This window comes from Netta rufina (assembly GCF_964035555.1).
Source record: "Netta rufina genome assembly, chromosome: 1".
NCBI lineage: Eukaryota > Metazoa > Chordata > Aves > Anseriformes > Anatidae > Netta > Netta rufina.
In genome coordinates this window covers 204,680,509-204,701,585 of record NC_140123.1, presented here as the reverse complement: position 1 = coordinate 204,701,585, position 21,077 = coordinate 204,680,509, and the positions used below count along the sequence as shown (strand labels likewise).

Genomic DNA, 21,077 nt, shown 5'->3' with positions numbered 1-21,077 from the left:
CTGCAGCACCTGTAATAGGGTAAGTGCTTTTTGTCATACAAAGGTGAAGGCCAAGCTACAGTGGGCAATTTTTTTGTTAAATTCCTAAATTGGATTCTCTACTTACAAAAAATGGCTTTTAAAATAAAGCTTTTAGCTAGACAAATCATTCCTACCTGCAGGATACCGGGTGAAATTAAGGTGCACAGATGGCACAGTACCAGCATCTCAGGTCATCCCGGCCCCAGACTTCACGTGCCAGCAGGAACACAAAGCACCCTTGGTCTGAAGCTGAACGATTCAGACACACAAATGCACGAACCAGTCATTATCTCTGGATGAAAAATGTAGGCTCCAAAAAACAGGATCAAGTCACTGAGGATCATTAATAAGAAAGAATACGGAGCATTTACCTATAACACCAACCAAGATAATCCCTAAAAGCAATTATATAAACTTTAATAATGAAGTCAGCTCCTAAAACAACAAGGGGAAAAAAAGAGCTATAAATAATGTCGGTGAAAACATCCTTGGCTTTTATCCGTAATGCACTGTTCTGTATTCCAAACAGGCTCTAGGAGAATATAGTGGTATGAGAAGCCGCTGTATAATTACAAACGCAATATAACAGGAGAGATAAGTGCTCGATCTGGTATGGTTCATGTAATAATACTAAACGGGTCTATTGAAACGAAGAATTATAGGCTGACGTGTGTTTGGAAGGGTAATGCAGCTGGGTATTCAGACGAGGTGCACCTCCTTATCGCGCCTCTGAATAAACATTTGACTTCCTTCAGTTATCAAATAAGCTGCCAGAGGAAGGAAAAGTCTTTCGTTGAGTTTTTTTTTTCCCCCCAGATACGTGGAATACCCAACACAGCAGCAAACTCATCAATTAGGGATAACAGAGCTGTATTAGCACCGCTAGAAGTGTCAGATATGTAGGTGGAAACGTATCTTGGGCTACATCACCCCCTCTTAATACACACACGCAGCAGCTATTAGCGTTAATAGAGCCCTAAGCACTTCTCTTCCAGGGAACTAATTTGAAAGCAAAAGGTTGCAAGAAGCACATTGGTTACCCAGATCCCGAGGTGAGGGTGGCATTTAGGGATATCTGATGGCCGGTGAAGTCAGAGAGGAGAATAATGCGCGGCATCGCTGTTGGTGAATTATTTAATTTTTGCTTGCTGTAGCACAACGCTCCCCCTACAAACTAATTCACAAGACCAAAAAAAGAGGACGAAACAGCACATGAAGTGATGCAGCTCGTTGTTCTGGCAACAGGAGGTTGCTTCCCATGCACTGTGCAATAGCTGTACCTTGCAGGCTCATTTAGATGTCGGCAATTCTTCCTCTCTCCGCTCCCCTCCTCTCAATACCAATAAATCTCACCATTAGGAAATTCTTCCTTTGCATATAAACCCTGATCCTCCCCAAATCCTGCTCTAGGTACTTTAATATTGAGAACACGGGCACGAAAACCAAGCTTCAGGCCCAATTCCATATTCAATACGGAGATTCCTGATTAGGTTGCTCAAGACACGCTTCATTATAAGCGCTGGGTAAGCCCACCTAGAGCCCTCTAGAAGATACTGCGGACAAGGTGCTTTTGGCAGGTGCTACCTCCAGATTTCTTGTGTTAACAGGACCACGATCCCAACGAAGGGGTGCTCGAGTGATGCAGGGACACAACGTGTTTCTTAACCCAATCTACGTGCTCAGTTTCCTGGCTGTAAAATTCCTCGTTGAGCTCTGCCTCGTATCCCATATTGCGTGGATTTCACAAATGTAAGTTTTACTCGAATACTTCTCTATTTTAGGATTCTGCAACGTCACTGAGAAACTGCCTGGTCCTCCTGAGCTGAAATAACTGAACACACACTAAAAAAAAAAAAAAAAAGACACCATTTCCATTTTTGTACAGTAATTATCTTTAAAATGTGGGAATGCCCTTTTGGTTACACACACCACAAAACTATTTAACACTGTGGCCCCGTAACTCTTACAGACTTTAAAGCTCACCTGTTTATGGTGCAAATAACTTTTTTTTTTTTAAATTATAATCAAATTCTCACACTTCAGCAGCGCTATAAAGGCACTGCTCCCCATGGGTGGCTGCTGACCCCACACACCATGAGATCCTATAACCACTCACTGGGCACGTGCTGCTCCCTTACTTGACCTGGGGTCAGGCCAAATTGGCATCTTACCTTGCCGAGGGAAAAGCACTAAGTGGGCTATAAACCAATTATTACTGGAATTACAGCTTTTACAGAATATCAACAGATCTCCCGTTATAAAGAAATCCACAGTTAGAGTCTCGGGAAGAGGCCATTTGAAATCACTTACATATTCATTAGGCAGACAAAGAAAGTGCCATTTGTTACATTTGTTCACACATTTCGAGATGCCATCGAGGTGCAGCAAACGCAGTGCTCATGCAAGGGATCTCATCCAATAAGTACTGATGACAATTAAGTCAAACACAGCCACATGATCAGTGCAATTAAAATTCCCAAAGAGGAGCACAGATGCACTCTAAGCCCCCAATCACTTAGAATATTTTTGATATTATGTAAAAGAATCCCGCTACTGAGCATCAAGTCTTTGCTATTATACTATTAAGTAATTACAATGAAATTTGAAAACACTAATGAGATCTTCAGAGTATTTGCTGTACCCACTATTTAGAGGGAAAAGAATCAGGCTGCCTTCCTGCAGCAAATTTGGAACAACCTCCCTCAAGCAGCTGCGAAAGTTTTTTCATGGAGAAAACCCAGACAAAAATCTGGTTTCAACAACAACTCCGCATTTGGGGAGCCTGCGTGGCTCAAGAGACTGGTAATAGATGTGTGATGACTGGGGAAATCTGTATTCAGAGCAGGAATTGAAATTCAGACCCCAACGTGGGAGAAACTGCAAAGTCCATTTCGAGTGTGAAGCTTGGTTACCTTCTCATCCCTTATTTTTTAAATGAAATGAGAGACAGATGTGGCATAATAGTTTGGTGTCCATTCAAGCTGTGACTTCTTGAGAGGCAAGCTTCACAAGCACAGTCCTATCCCAAATGAAGATAATTAATTCTGATCGCAATATTGCTGAAACTGTGAGCCCACTGAGGACGAGATTGATTACCGTCAGGGAACAGGGGCTCACCCTTGGTGGTGGTTTCACCCAGCTGAGCAGCCGAACACCACCACAACCTCTTTCTCACTCTCCCTCCTAAAAGAAAAAGGGGCAGAAAATACAATGTGGAAAAAAAAGGGCTAACAGGGTGAGATAAGGACAAGGAGATCACTCAACAATTATCATAATGGGGGAAACAAACTCAGCGTAGGGAGATTCATGTAATTTATTGCTTATTACCAGGAGACTAGAACAGTGCCATGGGGTCCATCCATCGGGAGCAAACTGCTCCTTTCCTCCTGCTTCAACTACCTCATATCCCTGGGGAAGCAGCTTGCAAGCTCAGATCCTCAGTTTATCTCCAACTCCAGTAAAAGGACAGGCAAAGCTACTAGCAAATTTACAGGGTCCAAAAATAGCCATTGAGGCCTGGGACCCCCTTTTACCTTTTTTTTATAAGATGATGACTTTGCCCAGGACACATCCCAAAGAAAGAGCCGGCACAGCTGACCACAAACACCGCTCGTGGAGCCTGTGCACATCCCGGTACATTTACCTGGCTGGCCAGAGATGGTTGGGTACAGTCCAAGAGGAAGACAGTTTTCTCATCTGTTAATTTGTGATTCAATCTTTTTTCCATCAATGCAACCACTTTTAGACCTTTGAGGCCAAATTAAATTAGACTAACCACCAAAACAAGCTCCTATTAATGACGCATCTAACACCCGCATTGTATCCTTCTACAGCCTCCTCATCTGGCAGCCCTTGTAACAGAACCAAAATTCAAGTGACTTGAATTTCAGTGACTTGAAAGAACGTGGTCACAACAGGGAAGACAGAAAACACAATTTTTCAACTCTGAACCAAAACCAAGACAATCTGCATTTGTACTTGGTTCTTTGGCCAGGTCCTTCCAGGTGATACCAACCTTGATCTGCTGAGCTGCTATGAAAACCAAAACCAAACAAAAAAACACACTGAGAAGTGAATTGAGGAGGGGGCAAGAGGCCACGTTTCAGTCAGACAACTGGGATATTTCTAAATGTGTTCTCAGTGCCAGGTCTCTGCACTGTAACGTGTACAAGGGGCACTCCTCCTGCTATCCCAAACCTTACAGTGGGAGGTGGAGGCAGCCACACACTCCTGAATGGACAATTCCATTCAGGCTCCATAAACAGCAACAAAAAGGCACAAAATTAGAGATTTACCCTACTGGCAGGAGGCTTCAAAGCTGTGGTGCTTCTCAAGGGCATTCTCTTTCCGCAACCTCCACAAAAATAGCCTTCTGACTATCCGTTTACTCACATTATTTCTGGTAGAAAAACCTTCTCCTGTGATGCTCGCCCTGCCCACCTGAAAAATATTTCTATCTTCTGGTAATAAAACATCCTAATACGGTACATGTAATATGAGGAAAAAAAAATCAACAACAATTTATGCACTTAATCCCAACAACCCTTCAGAAACTCTTAGCCCCTTTATCCTCAGAGCCCTAAATCACATCACCTTATTGATTAATGCCACCTCTTTTATTCTGCAGAAGGGAATCCCCTACTCAACTCACATTTATCTCCCTAGAAAAAGCAGGGCATAATATATATACATGAAAAATATGGCAACTTTTTACGATAATTTCTGAAATAGCATGCGAAGAGATATATAGGGTAGAAACGCCACACCTTAAATTCATATGTTGGACAGAATGAATAGCAGCTAACATAAAAGCAAGCCTGTAACATTTTAATCCTTTAATTAGGTAAGAATCAGTTTCTTCCCAACAGTTCTTCCTTATTAAGAAGGATCTCAAGACATCTACAGATCCTCCAACTGTTATTCAAACTCTAAGCCACGAAAGTCTTTCAAGCATCTGGCGTGTTTTATGCTCTGTGGCAGCTTCTTTAGCTTCGAATTGAATGATTTATTACCATATAACCTAAGCCTCTGATGAGATTATGCTGCCAATTTGTGCCTTCTTTGCGAAGAGAGGTCTCCTGGATCCTAGGCTTTGGACTGAGCATGGTGAATCTCAATTAAAGGGTGACCTTTACAAGACAAGGGAAATGTTAATTCATGCTCACCTAAATGGTTTTAACCCGACTTGAAAGCGGGGCTTTCTAAAGCTGCCCACTACTTTGTCACTGTAAAGTTTCATTTCAACATTATCAAGATAAAAAACTCTTCGGTGTAAAAAAAAATGGATATATCCATCAGTCAAAGCCAAAGGAGAAAATCCAAATGCTAATAAAGCTGTCCCCGGTGCATTTTTCATGCTGCTTGAAAAACAATGGTTGCACATTTGTAGGGACGTCAAATACAGATTAGAGGAATGACAGGGCCAGAGATTAAACACTTTCTACCCACTGAACAGGTACAAGACGAGGCAAGAGCAACAGGTCCTGCCTCCACACTCACCCTCCTCAAGGTGTGTGTTGGAATTTGCCATACCTGGTGATACCTCGCTGTTTTCTTGAGATGTCTCAGCTTGGAGGGTATAAAGTTAGCAGAAAAGGCAAGACGGCAGCTCAGACTTGACAGATAACTGGCTTTTTTTCATTGTTATTAAGATTAGCTGCTCTATCAAGCGAGAAAAATAAAAGCAATGTTTCAGCAACGTGTTTATTATCTTGCAAATTAAGTTGGCGAAAAAGAGGTTTCACAAATCACAGACAAGTAAACAAGAACTTGATTCGCAGAAAAAAAAAGGATCTGTACAAAATGCAGTAAAAAAAAAATATAGGAAATTACTGAAAAATGCCAATGTTAGCAAGATTTCAACACAAAACACAAACACCTCAGAGCATCTTAGAACTCTACCCTATTAAAGATTAAACAAACCAGGCCAGATTAAACAAACAAAAGATATATACAATGCCAGCACGGAGGTTTTAAAATAAAGCTAGTGTTTTAGAAAGTACACTTGGGTAGCGTACAAATCTCTTCCAAAAATATACAACATCCTGAAGGATACATGTCACAGTTTGGGCTAACCTGGTCATTAGAGGTCCCAGAAGAACAGGATTACTGGGGCTCACATTGGCCAAGACAAATCCCAGGCCAGCTAATTGTACTCAGCTGATCCACATTCCCGCTGGACAATCTGCTTTTCATTTTATACGATTTATTTTTCACTGTGTGTAGCCTAACTCTACATACTCTGCCATACTCTGATTCAAAGGAATGCACACTATTAGCATTAATAGAAGATAAGTGTAGGAATCTATTTCTGGGGTACCAAAGGTACACTAGAGTGTCCTGGTATCAAACAAACAAACCAAAACCACAATGGAGCAGCATAAAAATATTCCTTAAACTAGTCAAGGAAATAACTTTGCAAGAAATAATGTCCTAAGGGAAGCCAGAGCTCAAAAATTGGGTTTTGGCTTCAGACAATTACAATTTTCGAAGAGACAATGGCAGTAGCATCCACTCAACCTACAGAACCTTTTTCATCCGTTCAGGTTGTTGCAGCCAACTTCCACCAGTGGCACGATGATCTCTCTTCAAAGCAGAGTAGATTATCAGAAACCAGACCTCCTCAGACCAAACTGAGAGAATCCTGATCCTAAGCAGCAAGACAGAGCAGTTTTAAATACATGGTTTACTACTGAACCTGACACAAAGGCACAAATTCCAGGAGAGTACGAAGCTCTCACACGGAGAGAAAGGAAGAACGTATTATTTTAGATCACAGTAAGAGGAGTACCTGCTCGACTGCATTGTGGCTGTTTTATTGCTGGCTGTACTGATGAAATGTTTCCAGTGTCCTTCAGAAAAGCAAAGTGGGATTCATCTGTTCCAGCCTGGGACACACCTTATGCAGACATAGCACGGCTCACTGCCCAGCACAGAGTAGCCCAGAAAGCTCTGGCTGACAGAGCGGAAAGGAGAGCAGATACTCACCGATAAACACCAATAAAGTTCATTTTGGTGAAGTTAGATCCAATTAGAAACAAAGCATATGAAAACACAGGGACTGGTTTTGATATCAAGCCTTGCAGTGTATCTCACTGCAGCAAGCTGAGATGGCTCAATGCCTCCAAAAGCCTAGTCCCCATGAAAAAACCTCCTAGAATTGATACAAAACGGTATATTACAGTTCACAGCCATAAACATTTCCTACCTATTCTGCCTTAATCTGCATAATACCAGATAATTCTACAGAGTCTTTGTAAATGCACCACAAAGCCCCCAAATTCTCCAGTAATCCAAAACTCAGAGCTGGAAAGGAGCTGTAAAGAAGTACCTGGAAAATCAATGTTTGCTTTCCAAACAAGGGATGCTGAGACAGAAAGAGTCGCAGAAAACTTGAAAGCCTCTGCCCAGAAGTGTAACAACAAAACACCAAGCAGACCTGGACACAGCGGCCTCCCAGCAATACCAGTAAGACTGAAGCATCCATCTATGGGATTATTTAATCTTTAAAAAATGAGTGCTTTTCTCTGTGTCCTTCCTCATATCAAGAGGGGAGAGAAGCCAAGCACTAGCAGTTGATGCAGAGAGAAAAATTAAAGCTACTGAAGAAATTCATAATTGATCGCATCAGCTTTGATTTTCAGCCTTTATTTGACAAGCTCCTCTACTGGTACAACACCTTGATGCCCTGGTATTTTGGTTTCTCATATTAAAAAAGGACAATGTGGCACCTGCAAATCTACATGGTAGAGTTACTGGAGGTCCTTTGGCTCTGAAGTGAGCAGCGTACGGAGGCAAAGCCTAAAGCAAGAAGATCCTGAAGCTGAGAATGAGAATTTATTTGGGAATCCTAGGAAGGGACCCAAAGGCAAATACTGAAGGAGGAGATTGCAGCGTGCTGCCATGCCACGTCACGGAGCAAAGCACACTGCTGGACTTGTGTAAGGCTCAACCTCTGAACATCATTCGTGGTGCAAGCTGGGACCAAGCATCCTCAGTAACGTGGCTGCTGCAGCAAAGGCTGCAAGAGGTGTGGGCACTGCTAAGTAGGACCTAGGAGCCAGAATGTGGCTAATATGTGGCTAGCAACAAGCAGCTTCGTAACATCTGCTTTCACAAACTATTTTGCTCAGAAATAATTGAGCAATTAATTAAAAAGCCATCAATCTGCATGGTCGTTTTAAGACGCAAAAGCAGGCAGACACAGAGCCAACAGAGCTCTCCTGAGGACATGCAAACTGGGAGTCCCCCAACACCCAGCAAGTATTGATCAGCTATCAGAGGAGACATTTCTGCCCAGAAAGAGCAGTCAGGCACTGGGACGGGTTGCCCAGGGAGGTGGTGGAGTCACCGACCCTTGGGGTGTTCAAGGAGAGGTTGGACGTGGTGCTTGGGGACGTGGTTTGGTGGTGACATTGGTGGGAGGGGGATGGTTGGACCAGATGATTTTGGTGATCTTTTCCAACCTTAATGATTCTGTGACTCTGTGAAATGACTCGTACTGCCTTAGCGTGCTCCATGTCCTCTACACAGCCTGATTTCACAGCCCAGGGCTGACTTTCAACACCCTGCACCTCCCCGAGAAGTGGGAGATGGAAGCCCCAAACCCTCCGTGTTCTCTGGAGGGACAGAGATACCCCTTCTTGTTCCACCTACCCTGAAGTCTGGCAGAGCTCAGCCTCTATTAAGCAGTGATATACGTCCTCCGACACTGGGAGTGAACCAAAAAACAGTTTAAAAAGAAAAACAACATGCCATGTATTTGGGTAAAGGAATGGAGACAAAGCAGCCCGTCTCCAGGACTGCCTCCTTCCCCAGGATACAAATATTCTGAATATTTACAAACCACTGCAGAATTCTCAACACACTGATTAGGAAAGGCAACGAGCCTCCCTCCACAAAGCAATGTGAACCTGTTGCTGTAAATCCAACGCAGAGCATCCTCTCCCTCACACCGGGCCGAGGCAGCCCTTGGCACAGCGAGGAGGACGCGAACAAGGCAAAGGGTTCCTCCGGCTCCCATTTTTAGGTGTCTCCTCCTCCCACTCTTCGCCTCCCTCTGAATTCACCGTCGCTTTAATAACAATCTCCGAGGCAAAATCAAGAAACAAATTATTTTCTTACACATAATCCCCCTTTTGCTGTCAAGTGCCTGACCCCAGTTTGATAATCTCATTTCCTGAGAATCAAAATGCTGGAAATTTAAGCTTCCTAGAGTGTTAATTGTGGCCCTGCTCCATTGCTAATCAAAAAATTGGATGTTTTGCATGAAAATGCTGCTCTAATTAATTCTCAGTCATAAAGCGCCCCAGTTTTAATAACCCCTTCTTGATTGGATAGCCTTTGAAGAGACAGTGCAGCTAATCCGCTAAACTAGAAAAAACACACGCAGAGGAAATAATAAGTGGGCTTACAAGGTCTGAACGAGATGATTGCATTAATACTGTCAAACCACAAAAAAGCCATTCTCCCCCCTCTCCTCCCTCCCCCCCCAAAAGCTCAAAGCAAACTGTGATCCTCTGCACCGCGGGGAGACCAAAGCAGCTGCGTGCCGGGAGCTTCCTGACATCAAATTGTTTCCCCCTCCTTCACCCAACCAACTTTCTGATTCTTCGACGGGTTATCCCTCTTCCTACGGGGTATTTTTAACCGGGACTGCCCCCTCGTCACAGCCTCTCCTCTAACCAGAGGAGAATTACATCGCTTCCCCCCTCCCCGTTGCCTCCGACTGACGCCGCGTTGCCATACCCATCTCTAAAAGGTGCTGAACCGAATTTTCATTACCCCAAGTGTCAAGATTCGTTTTTGTCATCGGTGAGCACAGCTGGCTCCCTCCGGCAGCCCTTTGGTGAATTCAAATGGAACAAGGCACCGACAAATAACTGCATCTTCCCTGGACCTGGCCTTACACGGTGCCCTTGTCAGATCCGATACCATTTGCCTCCGCCGCTATTTCTTGGCGTCAAAATCTTAATTAGCAGAGTTTCTCTTTGATTTCCTTAATTACTTAAAACCTTCTGGTAAGAAATTTTCTGTCTGAGAGGGAGAATAGTTGAACAGCATACTGGTGAGCAACCCATCCCCAGCCTTCAATTTGTATCGTCAGTGATGTTCGGCCGCTTTCCAGTTTTATTTTTCACCTGGCCAATAAGGAGAATTTCTTGGAGGTTCTTGTAAGAAATAAAGTTAAAAAATAAATAAATCTGGTATCTGTAGCCTCATTGCAAGAGGCCTTTGTTGCACAGCTCAATTTGCCATCCTTGGTCCGAGCTGGATGTGACTTGCCTTTTATTCTTGTAGCCCTCCTACCAAGTCTCTTGGAGCACACCTGAGATTTGCAGCTTGCACAACTCGGGCAATTTTCGGCACTGCTGGCCATGCCCGAACCATTCATCCAAGGTCCAAAATTCTAGCAGGAGCCCACTGAAACGTAGGAAAAGTGAAGCAAATGGAACTAACCAAAATCTTGAAGGAGAAGAAGGAAGGGCACTGCATCACGGGGAGCTCCTGGAAGGAAACTGCTTAAATAACTTCATAAAGCAATACAGAATTTCGCTGTTTCAGCTCAGCACATGAAACGTGCCCAGTAGTTGGGGGAGCACTGCTTTGGGGCACGAATTTCATTCTTTGCTCTATTAAACACTTCCTCTGTGAAGCCACGTAGCTTTTCTCCGCCTGCCTTGTCCAACACGCACTGCTCTGCCTTCTGGTAGCAATAAGAGCGCAAACTTATGAAAACCTGCAGGACACCCACGTCGTAGGAGCAGAGACGACACAATTTCTCAGATAAAAAACAAAAAAAAAGGAAAAAGAAAGACCCTGAAGGCGCAGTGACGATACAAGATTATTTCCAATGCTCTGACACAGCACAAAGCACTCGTAGGCAGCAATTTCTCCCGGGGTGCTGTGCAGGAGCTCCCACCACCATGCAGAGCTGGCACAGCAGCAGTCCCAGGGCTGCAGAGCCACCTCAATCGACACGTGGCTGTGTCAAGTGTGCCTAAACCATTATTATATTAACATACCTTGACTGCCTTAATGCATTCAGACTTCAACCAGCGTACAGAAGACTGGAAGGTGGCTCTGGAAACCTGCCTAATTCTGCTTCCATCGTCCTTCCTGGGATGATGCCTCTCATACCTCAACTTGCACGGCTACACCCTAAATAAAAATCCTGCTCCACAAAGGCACGGAGAGGTTTAATAACGTTGAATTGCTCTGAGCTTCTTGGGGGAAAGAAATCAGGAGCCTCGATTTTAAGAGGTGCCGAGCAGCTGTGAAGACCATTAACATCCACAGGAGCAGCGGCTGCTCGGGAGCACTTCACATTTCATTCTTAAACCCGGCCCAGATGTACAACACGAGCAAAGCTGACCCCGCTGTGAACTACCAGGGCCTGTGCTCGCACAGATAACAGCAGCTGGCTGCTATTTTCCATGCTGATCAGCACCCTCCAGGCTCTTCAGATTTTCGCAGCGTATAAAAACGCCTTTTACCGTTTCTGCTGATAAACCGAGCCGAGGCCGGAGTCACCGTGAGCACAGAATGCACCTGCATTAATTCCCCACGGCCACGGGACTCTGAAACAATACCTGACGTGTTGAGAAGGAGCCCATAACCGACACCACCTTTGATGAAGTAACACCACACCTGAAATTAGCAGCCAGCAGCGAGCAGCACGGCGAGACACACGAGGCTACCTGCGGGTCAGAAAACAACTAACTTGGGTTAGGCACCTGCTGAAATGAAGGTTATCATCCACTGAGCTTTCCCTTCTCATTTATGGCTTCCTTGCCTTTTTATTTATTTATTTATTTACTATAGGTGCCAATCATTACGGCTGAATCATCCACCCAAGGTCTGAACATCTATCAAGAGCCAACTAAAATTTAAGAAGCTTCAGAAAGTGGAAGCAAAGGCAACTTCCCCCCAATTTTATAAAGTAGGAGGAAGTTCTCCTGCCACAAGCACACAAAATTTAGCCAGGTAAACCAGTGGAAGGCAGACTTCACGATCCTTGTGCAGTGCAGCTGTGCTGGTGGAGGCTGCTCCATCATGTGCAAACTGATCCTTCCAGGCATGTACAATGCACATAGCGTGTGTACCATGCTTGGTACAGTGACACTATTACCAAAATACCAATTCAGAAACCCAGACATGCCTGGACACTACCTAAAAGAGCAGTGTTTTTTCCTCTTAATTCTCTCTTGAAGCCGTGTTTTCCTGATACCAATCACATCCAATTTAATGAAAAATAAAACAAAAGCTCCTGCAGACTGCCTCCTGTCTTACCGTGCAGCCCCAGGGACAATCTCCTACCATCTGCCATCCCTCTTGCAGTCCCTGACCCCCCTTCTAGAGGGAGAAGCCACATTTTTCTTCTGTTCCCAAGGATCTGTTGGCAATTGAAGGCAGCGGTGGAATGAAATAAGGGGCATGCATGGGATTCATTCCACTAGTCAATGACAAGCAGCCACCTCTGCAATGAAATACAGCAATGTTTTAGCCTGGTTTCCTAGAAGAAAAAAAAAAGAGTTATCTGATCTTCTGTCTGTCCGACTGGTTGTCCCATCCTCACAACAACTGAGCTGGAGAGCCAATTTCAGCCGAAGGTGACAGAGGCATAAATCCTAAAGGCAGTAAATTCTCACAGGTCTCGTGGATACAGACAAAGGTGGGATAAACGTGTGCCTCCACAGAAGGAAAAGCATCAGCAGGCATTTGTTAGCTCTCCATGCTGCTGGACCTACCAGTATGCTTGCTTCCAAGGTGCAGAGCTGCTTGGTTGGGATGTACTTTGCTTGGTCCAGCCGTGGCACAGGCTGCTTTTTGCTTGGCGGGTGCTTCGGGGACACAAACAGGTGCTGAGGGGTGCCAGGAAGGAAGCAAGGGGGATGAATGCGATGGAGAGACACGGTAGGAAGTGTGGCTAATGAAAGAGAAGTGTTAAGGGAGACCAGGACGCATCTGCTATGACCCAGGCTGCAGTCATTCAGCCGCTCGTGAAATATGTTAAAATAGCTAAAAAATTTGCTAAAAAAGCAAAATAGCTTTGCTTTTTAAATGTACCTCCATTATTTCAGGCCATCTATAAAAAGATCATCATATCTGACAAACGGCAGAAGGGCTCTGAGAAGGAAAATGTAAATTCCCCAGCTAGCCAAGACGTACTCTTGGGAAAAAAAAAAAGAGAGAAAAAAGAGACAATCATCTTTGGGTTTGGGTTTTGTACAGAAGAAACCAGCTCTGACATTGTGCTTCTGGAAACATCCCGGGGCACCACATTTCTGGTAGTCTAGAAGGAGATATTTCACTTACGTACTTGCTTCTGACTTTTTTTTATGACAATTGCCAAATGACTTCTGTGTCTGACTTAAAGCGAAAAAGACACGGCCTAAGCTCCTCTGATTTCAGTGCCAGAAGATGCAAGAATGAATCCTTCCTTCTTGAAAGCACTTACAGCCGGTCCCTTTCTCCCACTGAGGGATAACGTCTGCCTTATGCACTGTACTATTTCAGTCCAAACGAGAGAGGTTAATGACAAAGCATCACTCTGATCTTCACACATTTTAAGGCTATTTAAATTAAATTCTTATTTCAAAAAGTTGGCAAGAGCCAAACTTTTATAAGTTCTTTTTTTTTTAATGCATATGTTTCTTTGAAGACCTTTTCAGGAAAAAAGATTTCCTAACAAGCCACCCTCCCCCTGCTGCCACTGAAAAAATCATCCCTGTGGATAAGGCTGTCAGGAAGAGAAACTGTGTGGCATTCACAGAAGAGAGAGTGTCACATGCCTGCCTTCCAGTAACCTGATTGAACAATTAAATTGTATTTCTCTTTAAAAGGGGGGAAAAAAAAAATCAAAATGCAGATCTTGCTGTGGTCTGGGATTCAGGAAGATTAATGAGCTACCTAAAAGGGAACAGCAGCTTATAATAGGAAGAGAGGATAGTACATTTTTAACATAAAGTTCAAAGGGAAACTTTTCTTGATGGTTAAACAGCAAAGATTTCTTAGCAAAGTCATCTCATCTATTGTCCCTATTGACTCCCTACATTGACTTTTTGTCACCTATTGCATCACGTCCCAGTTCTTCCGATTCATCCATAAAGGGCAATAGCATCTTGGCCCTAGCCACGCTAATTCTTATATTTTGTCCTTTACTCCTTTTGTCAGCTCTTCAGCTTTGTTCTTCCCAACCCCACGCCAGCTCGGCAGCTGAAGGTCTGCGGAGCTCTTTCGCACCCTCTTCTCCTGCAAAACGCTCCCAGCCTCCTGCTCGTGCCAAACGCCGCCTCGGGATCTGCCTCCTATCAAGAAGGGGCTGCTCTTTCAAGAAACCCACCTGTGCCCCACAGCGAGGAGTTCTGAACCCTGGAAAAGAAAGGAGCTCTTTAAAAACACCTCCTCAGCTCAGTGCAACAGCAGCGGTAACCGCAGCCCAAAACCACCCCGATCTCAGCCATGGTGTATCTGGAAGAGGCAGATTTAATATCTTTGTCTCCTGTGTTTTTAAAGGAACAAGGTCAACTGGCCAGATCAGGGCGTGAGAGCAAGTGGAAATAACAAAAGGCAACGGGACTACTGCCAAAGAGATCTGAAATTTTTTGAGGGAAGGGCTACGAGCTCCCTGATGGCCCCATCCCTATCCTAAACTTAACGCCCTCGACAGCTTCCAAATTCCTGGCTTTGAATCCAGTTGCCCCATGCAGGCTGCAGAACAGAGTAATTACTGTGGAGAAGTAACTACTCAAATCCTATTATCCATTGGTATTTAAAATAAAATAAAATAAAAAAGACTGTGCCATAAAGTGGCTTACACTGAAACAACATCCTGCCGAACTGGGAGATTTCTTCCAGCTGATCCCAGGTACACGTGACAGATTGTGAAGGTGAGAACCTGAGTCTTAAAAGGTGAAGAGCTGTGAGCTGCACACCTCCCAAACGTGCATAATGGGTGATACCATCATGTAAAAGACAGGGATCTTCACCTTATTTTATTCCCATGGGCTGTTAGATTACAGTGTGGGCAGCTGTCAACTTCAGTACATCTTTTAATCTCAGATTCTTCCTTCACAGCCCATGCAGAAGGACCTGAATATTGGCCAGAGAGTGCATCATTGCCTATTTCATCATCAATATGAAGATCCTCTTTACACAAGTGAAGTGATCAGTCCACAGGAACACTGTACATCTCTCAGTGCTTCTTACCTCACTGCTTTGGGTCTCACGTCTTGCTGAGCACAACTAAATTATAGAAGGAGGAAGGGACCACAAAGGCATCCAATAATTCTCATGTAAATTATAAAATTTCCTCAAATAAAAGCCATCTGAAAATTACCATGAATAAGATTTCAAGAAGTTTTACCCTTGTCCATCACTGTAATATCTGAAGAGTTTTCATTATTTTCTTTTTATGATTAGCTCAGTAAGAAACCACAACAGATGAGACAGAAAAAAAATATTCCTACTATACATTAACATGACAGCCTCAAGATCTTCCACTGATGTTGCTTCCAAGAGCAAGACTTGTGTGAATTAAGCCATTCACAAAAAAACGTGAAATGATGCCATGCCCAGAGAACACTTCTCTGTGTATATGCAACACTTGTCACGAGCAGTATAAACCAGCAAGAGCGGTCCAATACTTCAAACTCACCATTTTACAACACTCTTAACTCTTCAAATATTGTACAAAAGACACAGAATTGGTCACTTCCAACGGAAACTTGTGACTTCAAGTACAAAACAGTTGAATTTAGCTCCCAGAGCAATCCAGAAGCATGACATTCAGCACATGACATAGGGAAATAAATTGCAGATAAAGAAGTAAATGTTAACTCCAAGTACCCAAAAGCAATGCTCACAATGAGACTTGTTTGTGTCTCATCCATTGTTTCATGACTAGTTTTTAGGACCTGGACCTTTATCTGAACACACAGAGGGAATCAAAAGAAACCCTGTTGCTTGACGGAGCAAGAATAGAAAAATAGACCTTAAGAACAGAGATTTAGGCAGCCTGGGCAGCAAACCAGAGAGGTGTTAATACCTTGACATAGCATGGACAGGAGATTCAGCTCCTGCAGAAGAGAATTACCCAGCTAACACACTATTTCCCCACCTTGAAGTTCTCCGCTTCTGCTGTACAGCTCCCTCCTCTGCTCACGCAAATAGGCACTCATGCTAATAGCATGGGAAGAGGACTCAAACCTGTAATTAAAAAGAAAAAAGTCAATTAACCATCCACAGAATTGGCCTTCTTGTAAGCACCAGACAGCTCTGAACAAAACGCACTTCCCTGCACGGTTGAGGAATATGACCGAGGCAGACAAAAGCACATTTTTCCTGTAAAACTCCACCACTGATGTACCATATTTTGCCACCTTGGGTCCACACAGTTCTGTCGGCAGCTGCCGGTGGCACAGACCTGCCTGCATAGCATGGGGATGCTCTTCCGAGCAGGAATGGCCCCAAAAAATTGGTGAAATCCAAACCAAATCGATGAATTAGTATCAATTACATTGTTAACTGGCATATACATAAAGCCACAAATTAAAAACTAACGCTCTCATTGAAACTAAAATGTAGTAAATTAAGTATTTATTGGATGGCTCCAATACTCTACAAGGATCAACATGAGAGAAGAGATTTTTCGGCTAACAGAGCCCCATAAACATGACTTTTGTCATTTAGAGTAAAATGGCCTCACACTGCAAGGTCTCAGGATGGCTCTGAGCTTGCGGGGGGCTGAGCTGGGGGTCCCTGTGACACAAGAATCCTATGGCCGAGGGACCCAAGGACTCAGCCTGAGCTCGGTGCTGGGGACACCCAAAAAACAGCAGCTCTGTGTGTGCCTGGTGGGCACTGGGCAGCTCTGCCACGGGCACTGGGGACCAGGAAGGGGCAGGCAGAGGGGTGAAGGCATTTGCAAATTGCTGAAGTGGCACAAGATGTCTTTAATGACCAAACTCCTTATAGTGAAGGGACGCTGCAAACCCACAAAGAAGGGCCGAGCCTTTGGAGGCTTTCCTTGTGCAACAATTTTAAGGTTATTTGTATTAACGAGGCTCTTCTACTTTAATTTGGACTGCAAGTGTTAGCGTTACTGCGACTGGGCTAATAACCATATATCAAAATCTAACAAACACAGCAGAGTAATTAAATGAACGACAAACTCTTGGCTTTGTATTTGTGATGTGCTCTCTTTTGCTCCTAGTGAAATATTAAACACAACGTTATCACCACGACCCAGAGGTCTTCTCCAGGCATCAAACCCAGAATTCAGGTTAAGATGAACTGCAGCAACAAACCTGATTCTCCTCCTGCTGCCCCAGACCTGGCTTTGAGACAGAGACTCCGATCTCAGCACACCCACTTCTCCCCAGCCATCCAGTCTCACTCTCCCATTTCCCCTCCTCTGCTCTTTCCTCAATCTATTCTTCCACATTCCTATTTCCACTCAACGTCTCTTCTCTTGCAATCTCTGCCTCTCCCCATGCTGACACTCCAGTTGCAAAGCTTGCATTGATTTTTTGTTTTAAGCACAGAATTGCACGTAATTTTAGCCAAGCCTGAGACTAACACGTTGGGTGTTCAACACCTGCTGGTACAAGCCACTCCTTCCCCACCAATGCCCAATTTCTGTCTAGCAAATCTGATCTTCAGGGAGACACAGCAACCTGCACGTGGCTACTTCTTGGAAAAGAAGAAAGAAGAAAGTCAGGCTTATGATAGCAAAAGCTACATGAATTCCCAAAGGTTTTGGTTTCTGAGCCAACATTAAATAATGAAATACATCAAGACCTCCCCACCTGTGAATTATTATACCCTTTTTTGAGATAGGGAGCCAACGATTCCAAGTCTCTTCCAGATGTTAGTTGCTGATTTCCAGACTGTAAGACTCGATTCAAGAGTCCTCAATCTTCCTACTGCCTCTAGATCGTACGTCTTCACGTAAACACACTAGAGGAAGTCGGATTTAGAAAATGAGCTTCTAACAAGCTGTCACAGGGCACGGCACAGGTACCTGCATCGAGCTGCGAGTAAAACACCAGGTGGAGCCCTGCCCTCAGAGACTCCTGAAGTGAGAAATTAAAAGCGGCTATTCTGATGACAAGTGGATGGCTCCTCCGATTTGGACAGAGCTAATGGAAGGGCAAGAAAAAGCCTCGCAGCCCGGCGCGAAAAAGCACTGAAGATGGGAGAGGAGACAAGAATAACACTCCATCAAACATGCACATCCCCCAGCGGGCTGAGAAATTCCATTTCAAGGGAGATTTCCATAGATATAGTGACAGCTGACAGAAGACAGATAACCAAATCAGAGCTCCCAATAAGTGCTGCTGTCACCGTGGTGCCGGCGATGACTTGGTGACAAGACCACGAGTGGCAAGAGACGCGCTGTTCCGACGAGGTGAGGCACCTTCACTTTAAACAATTACACCTACCTTCACTCTCTGCTGACAAACTAATATAGAGGCTGAAATTGCTGTAGGTGAAACAGAGCATCCCCGTTCCTCAAACTTAAGTGGCCCAAGCACACCCAAGAACAGCCGCGGATTGAAAAGGTGAGCGGCCCTATTTTGCTCCGATAGAGATCTGCAAGACGGGGTGAATTCAAAGAGCGTAATTCCCAGCCCAAAGAGCCACGGGAGTGTTAAAAAAAGGGGTGGGGAGGAATAACCACAGGCTGTCAAGGTGGCAGGAGACACCTCCGAGATCCTCCAGGCAACATTTAACCTTCTAATAGCAGAAGATTAGACAGACAGCTAATCCTGGGAGAGGGAGAGAGGGAAGTGCAAAAGCCTTTGGGTACTAAGAGAACACAGCTGCTACCTGCCTATGCCCATGGGGCAAATAACAGGGAGTTCTGCAAGCTCTGGGTAATCAAGAAATAAATTTTAGCTGTAAAAAAAAACAAGAAATGACCTGTAAAGAGGCTGCGGAATGTGAAGCTCCCCCAACCACTTGCCCCATCGCTCTTTGCCATTTCCATTACTGAATTTCCCATATCACCTCCCCACCACGTAACGATCTACCTCAAATTACAAATGGGATGTTGTAGATCAAAAGAAAAAGAAAACACCCAGAAAAACCCACCCAGACTTCATGGGCACCCATATCCAGCAAAATAAAGAGGGAAACTCTTTATTTTAGCTCTCTCCTCCAATCGCTCCCCCCTCCAGCCATCATTTCAGCAGATTTTGTAAAACTTGGGCTTTCTACATGGGAGAGCAAAGCCTGGTAAGGCTAAATACCTCGCTAATGGGTAGTGAAAGACAGCTCAGCCCTGCAGCAGCTTGTAGTCTCAAGTCCACCCATCAGATACGCTGCCCCTGCTGCAGCTGAGCACGGGTAAAAGGTTACTGCCCCACGGTGCTGGTACTCCCCAGCACTGCTCTCCTTGCTGCTGTTCCCTCAACCCTACTGTTAAGCCTGTATGTTCCCCGAACAACTGCTTTAGAACAATGTCATTGTATATAAAAAAAAAAAAAGTTATTAAAGAGATTATTTTGGCAGTGCTGAGTTAGGAGCAGCCACACAGTTACGCTGGCAGAGCTGCAGCATAAGATCAAAGCCATCACCTTTCAACTTGGAGCCTCTGCTGTGAAAAGAGCACATTTTGGTCATTCCCCCGAATCCTCAAGGGGCCAAAGAGAATGGATCAGCACAGGTAGTCAAGAAACGAGACAAAATTTCAGCAAAGCTCCCTTAAGTCTCGGTGTACTGGCAAGGCCAACTGTCCTCTCGTAACAGCGCTGCTCACCAATGACTCCTCCTGACCCCTCATTGTTGCACATGAAATTTGCACCCCAAATCCCTCCCTTACCTCGCTCATCTGCTCTCTTACTCTCTCCTCCCAGCCACTTAATTCTTTCCACTTTGAATTAAAGGAACGAGTGATAGGATTAGCCAGTTAGTCTATCTGGTAATTAGAGAGTTATCTTAATTCTCTTTGTCCAGTCCCCTTTATCACCCTTTTTAACAGGTCTCGAGCATACTGTGCACAAAGACAGGCTTAACGTATCGCTGCCTGCTCTGCAGCAGCTCATGTAAGGAGATCCCAACCCTGCAATGAGCCCCTGAACGAGCTGCACTCTACAAACCAGCCATGAACCCATTAATCCCTACCAGAGATCCTACTGAGGCTTCAGCTTCGGGCACTAAATCTCCATCTCCGAACTTACACCCCACTCCCATGTGAAACTGTGATTATCGGCCTGTTTTAAGTGCATCCTGGCACTTACTTGAACAAAGGGTTTTTAGGCCTTTGTGGTTTCTTCTTCGCAAAGAACGCTGCGAATTCTCGCCCCGAGCTGGCGTAGCTAAGCTGGGTGGATGGCTCCGAGGCAGTGCGGGTGTTCTTCATATCCAGATATTCCGTCAGCAGCATCTGGGAGCAGAAGGAAGAGGAACAGTGCTTAGAGATACAACAGCATTGCACTGTGACTCGGAACGTCTAGGATCTTTAAATACTATACAGGGCTGGTGATAAACGAATCAACAGTTTTAATTAACAGAAACTCAGCTTTATTTTCAGAAATGAGATCCTAGTGACCCATACACCACTGTCACCGATTTGATAAAAGCTCATCCTACATTACTCGACCAATTCAACCTGCTACAAAACCCTGATGGTACTGAAGGTATCTTGCAAGAATCTTGAGTTGCTTGAGCGTGTGTGTAGAGAAAATCAACAAAGCTGGTGAAGAAACAAGAAAAAAGAGGTATGGGGAGCAACTGAGGGACGTGGGGTTGTTTAGTCTGGAGAAGAGGAGGCTCAGGGGAGACCTCACTGCTCTCTGCAACCACCTGAAAGGAATACCGATATAATCCACTACAAAAACACAGTTTACATATGGAGAAAATGTACAGGCATATGTAAATTTGCGTATATAAATATAAAACATGCATGTGTAAATTCATGTGGATATACTAAGGGTCACGAACACCGTTGGAAAAAATCCTGGGAATGCTGCAAAAATTGCCCTTTAATAGCTCCCAAACCGTTGATGCTTCTTTTTTTTCTTTCTTTAAAAACCACTGAAAATATAAAT

At 44.4% G+C, this 21,077-nt stretch overlaps 1 protein-coding gene across 1 annotated transcript in view; it reads right to left on the bottom strand.

Moving 5' to 3' along the window:
• EXOC4 (exocyst complex component 4) overlaps positions 1 to 21,077 on the bottom strand; it is a 367,902-nt gene that overhangs the window by 251,446 nt on the left and 95,379 nt on the right. The window contains exons 8-9 of the mRNA XM_084306374.1: positions 20,268 to 20,413; positions 16,142 to 16,230 (exon numbers count right to left, since the gene is read on the bottom strand). Of these exons, the coding sequence (XP_084162500.1) occupies positions 16,142 to 16,230; positions 20,268 to 20,413 (235 nt within the window). The remainder of the gene's footprint in view (positions 1 to 16,141; positions 16,231 to 20,267; positions 20,414 to 21,077) is intronic.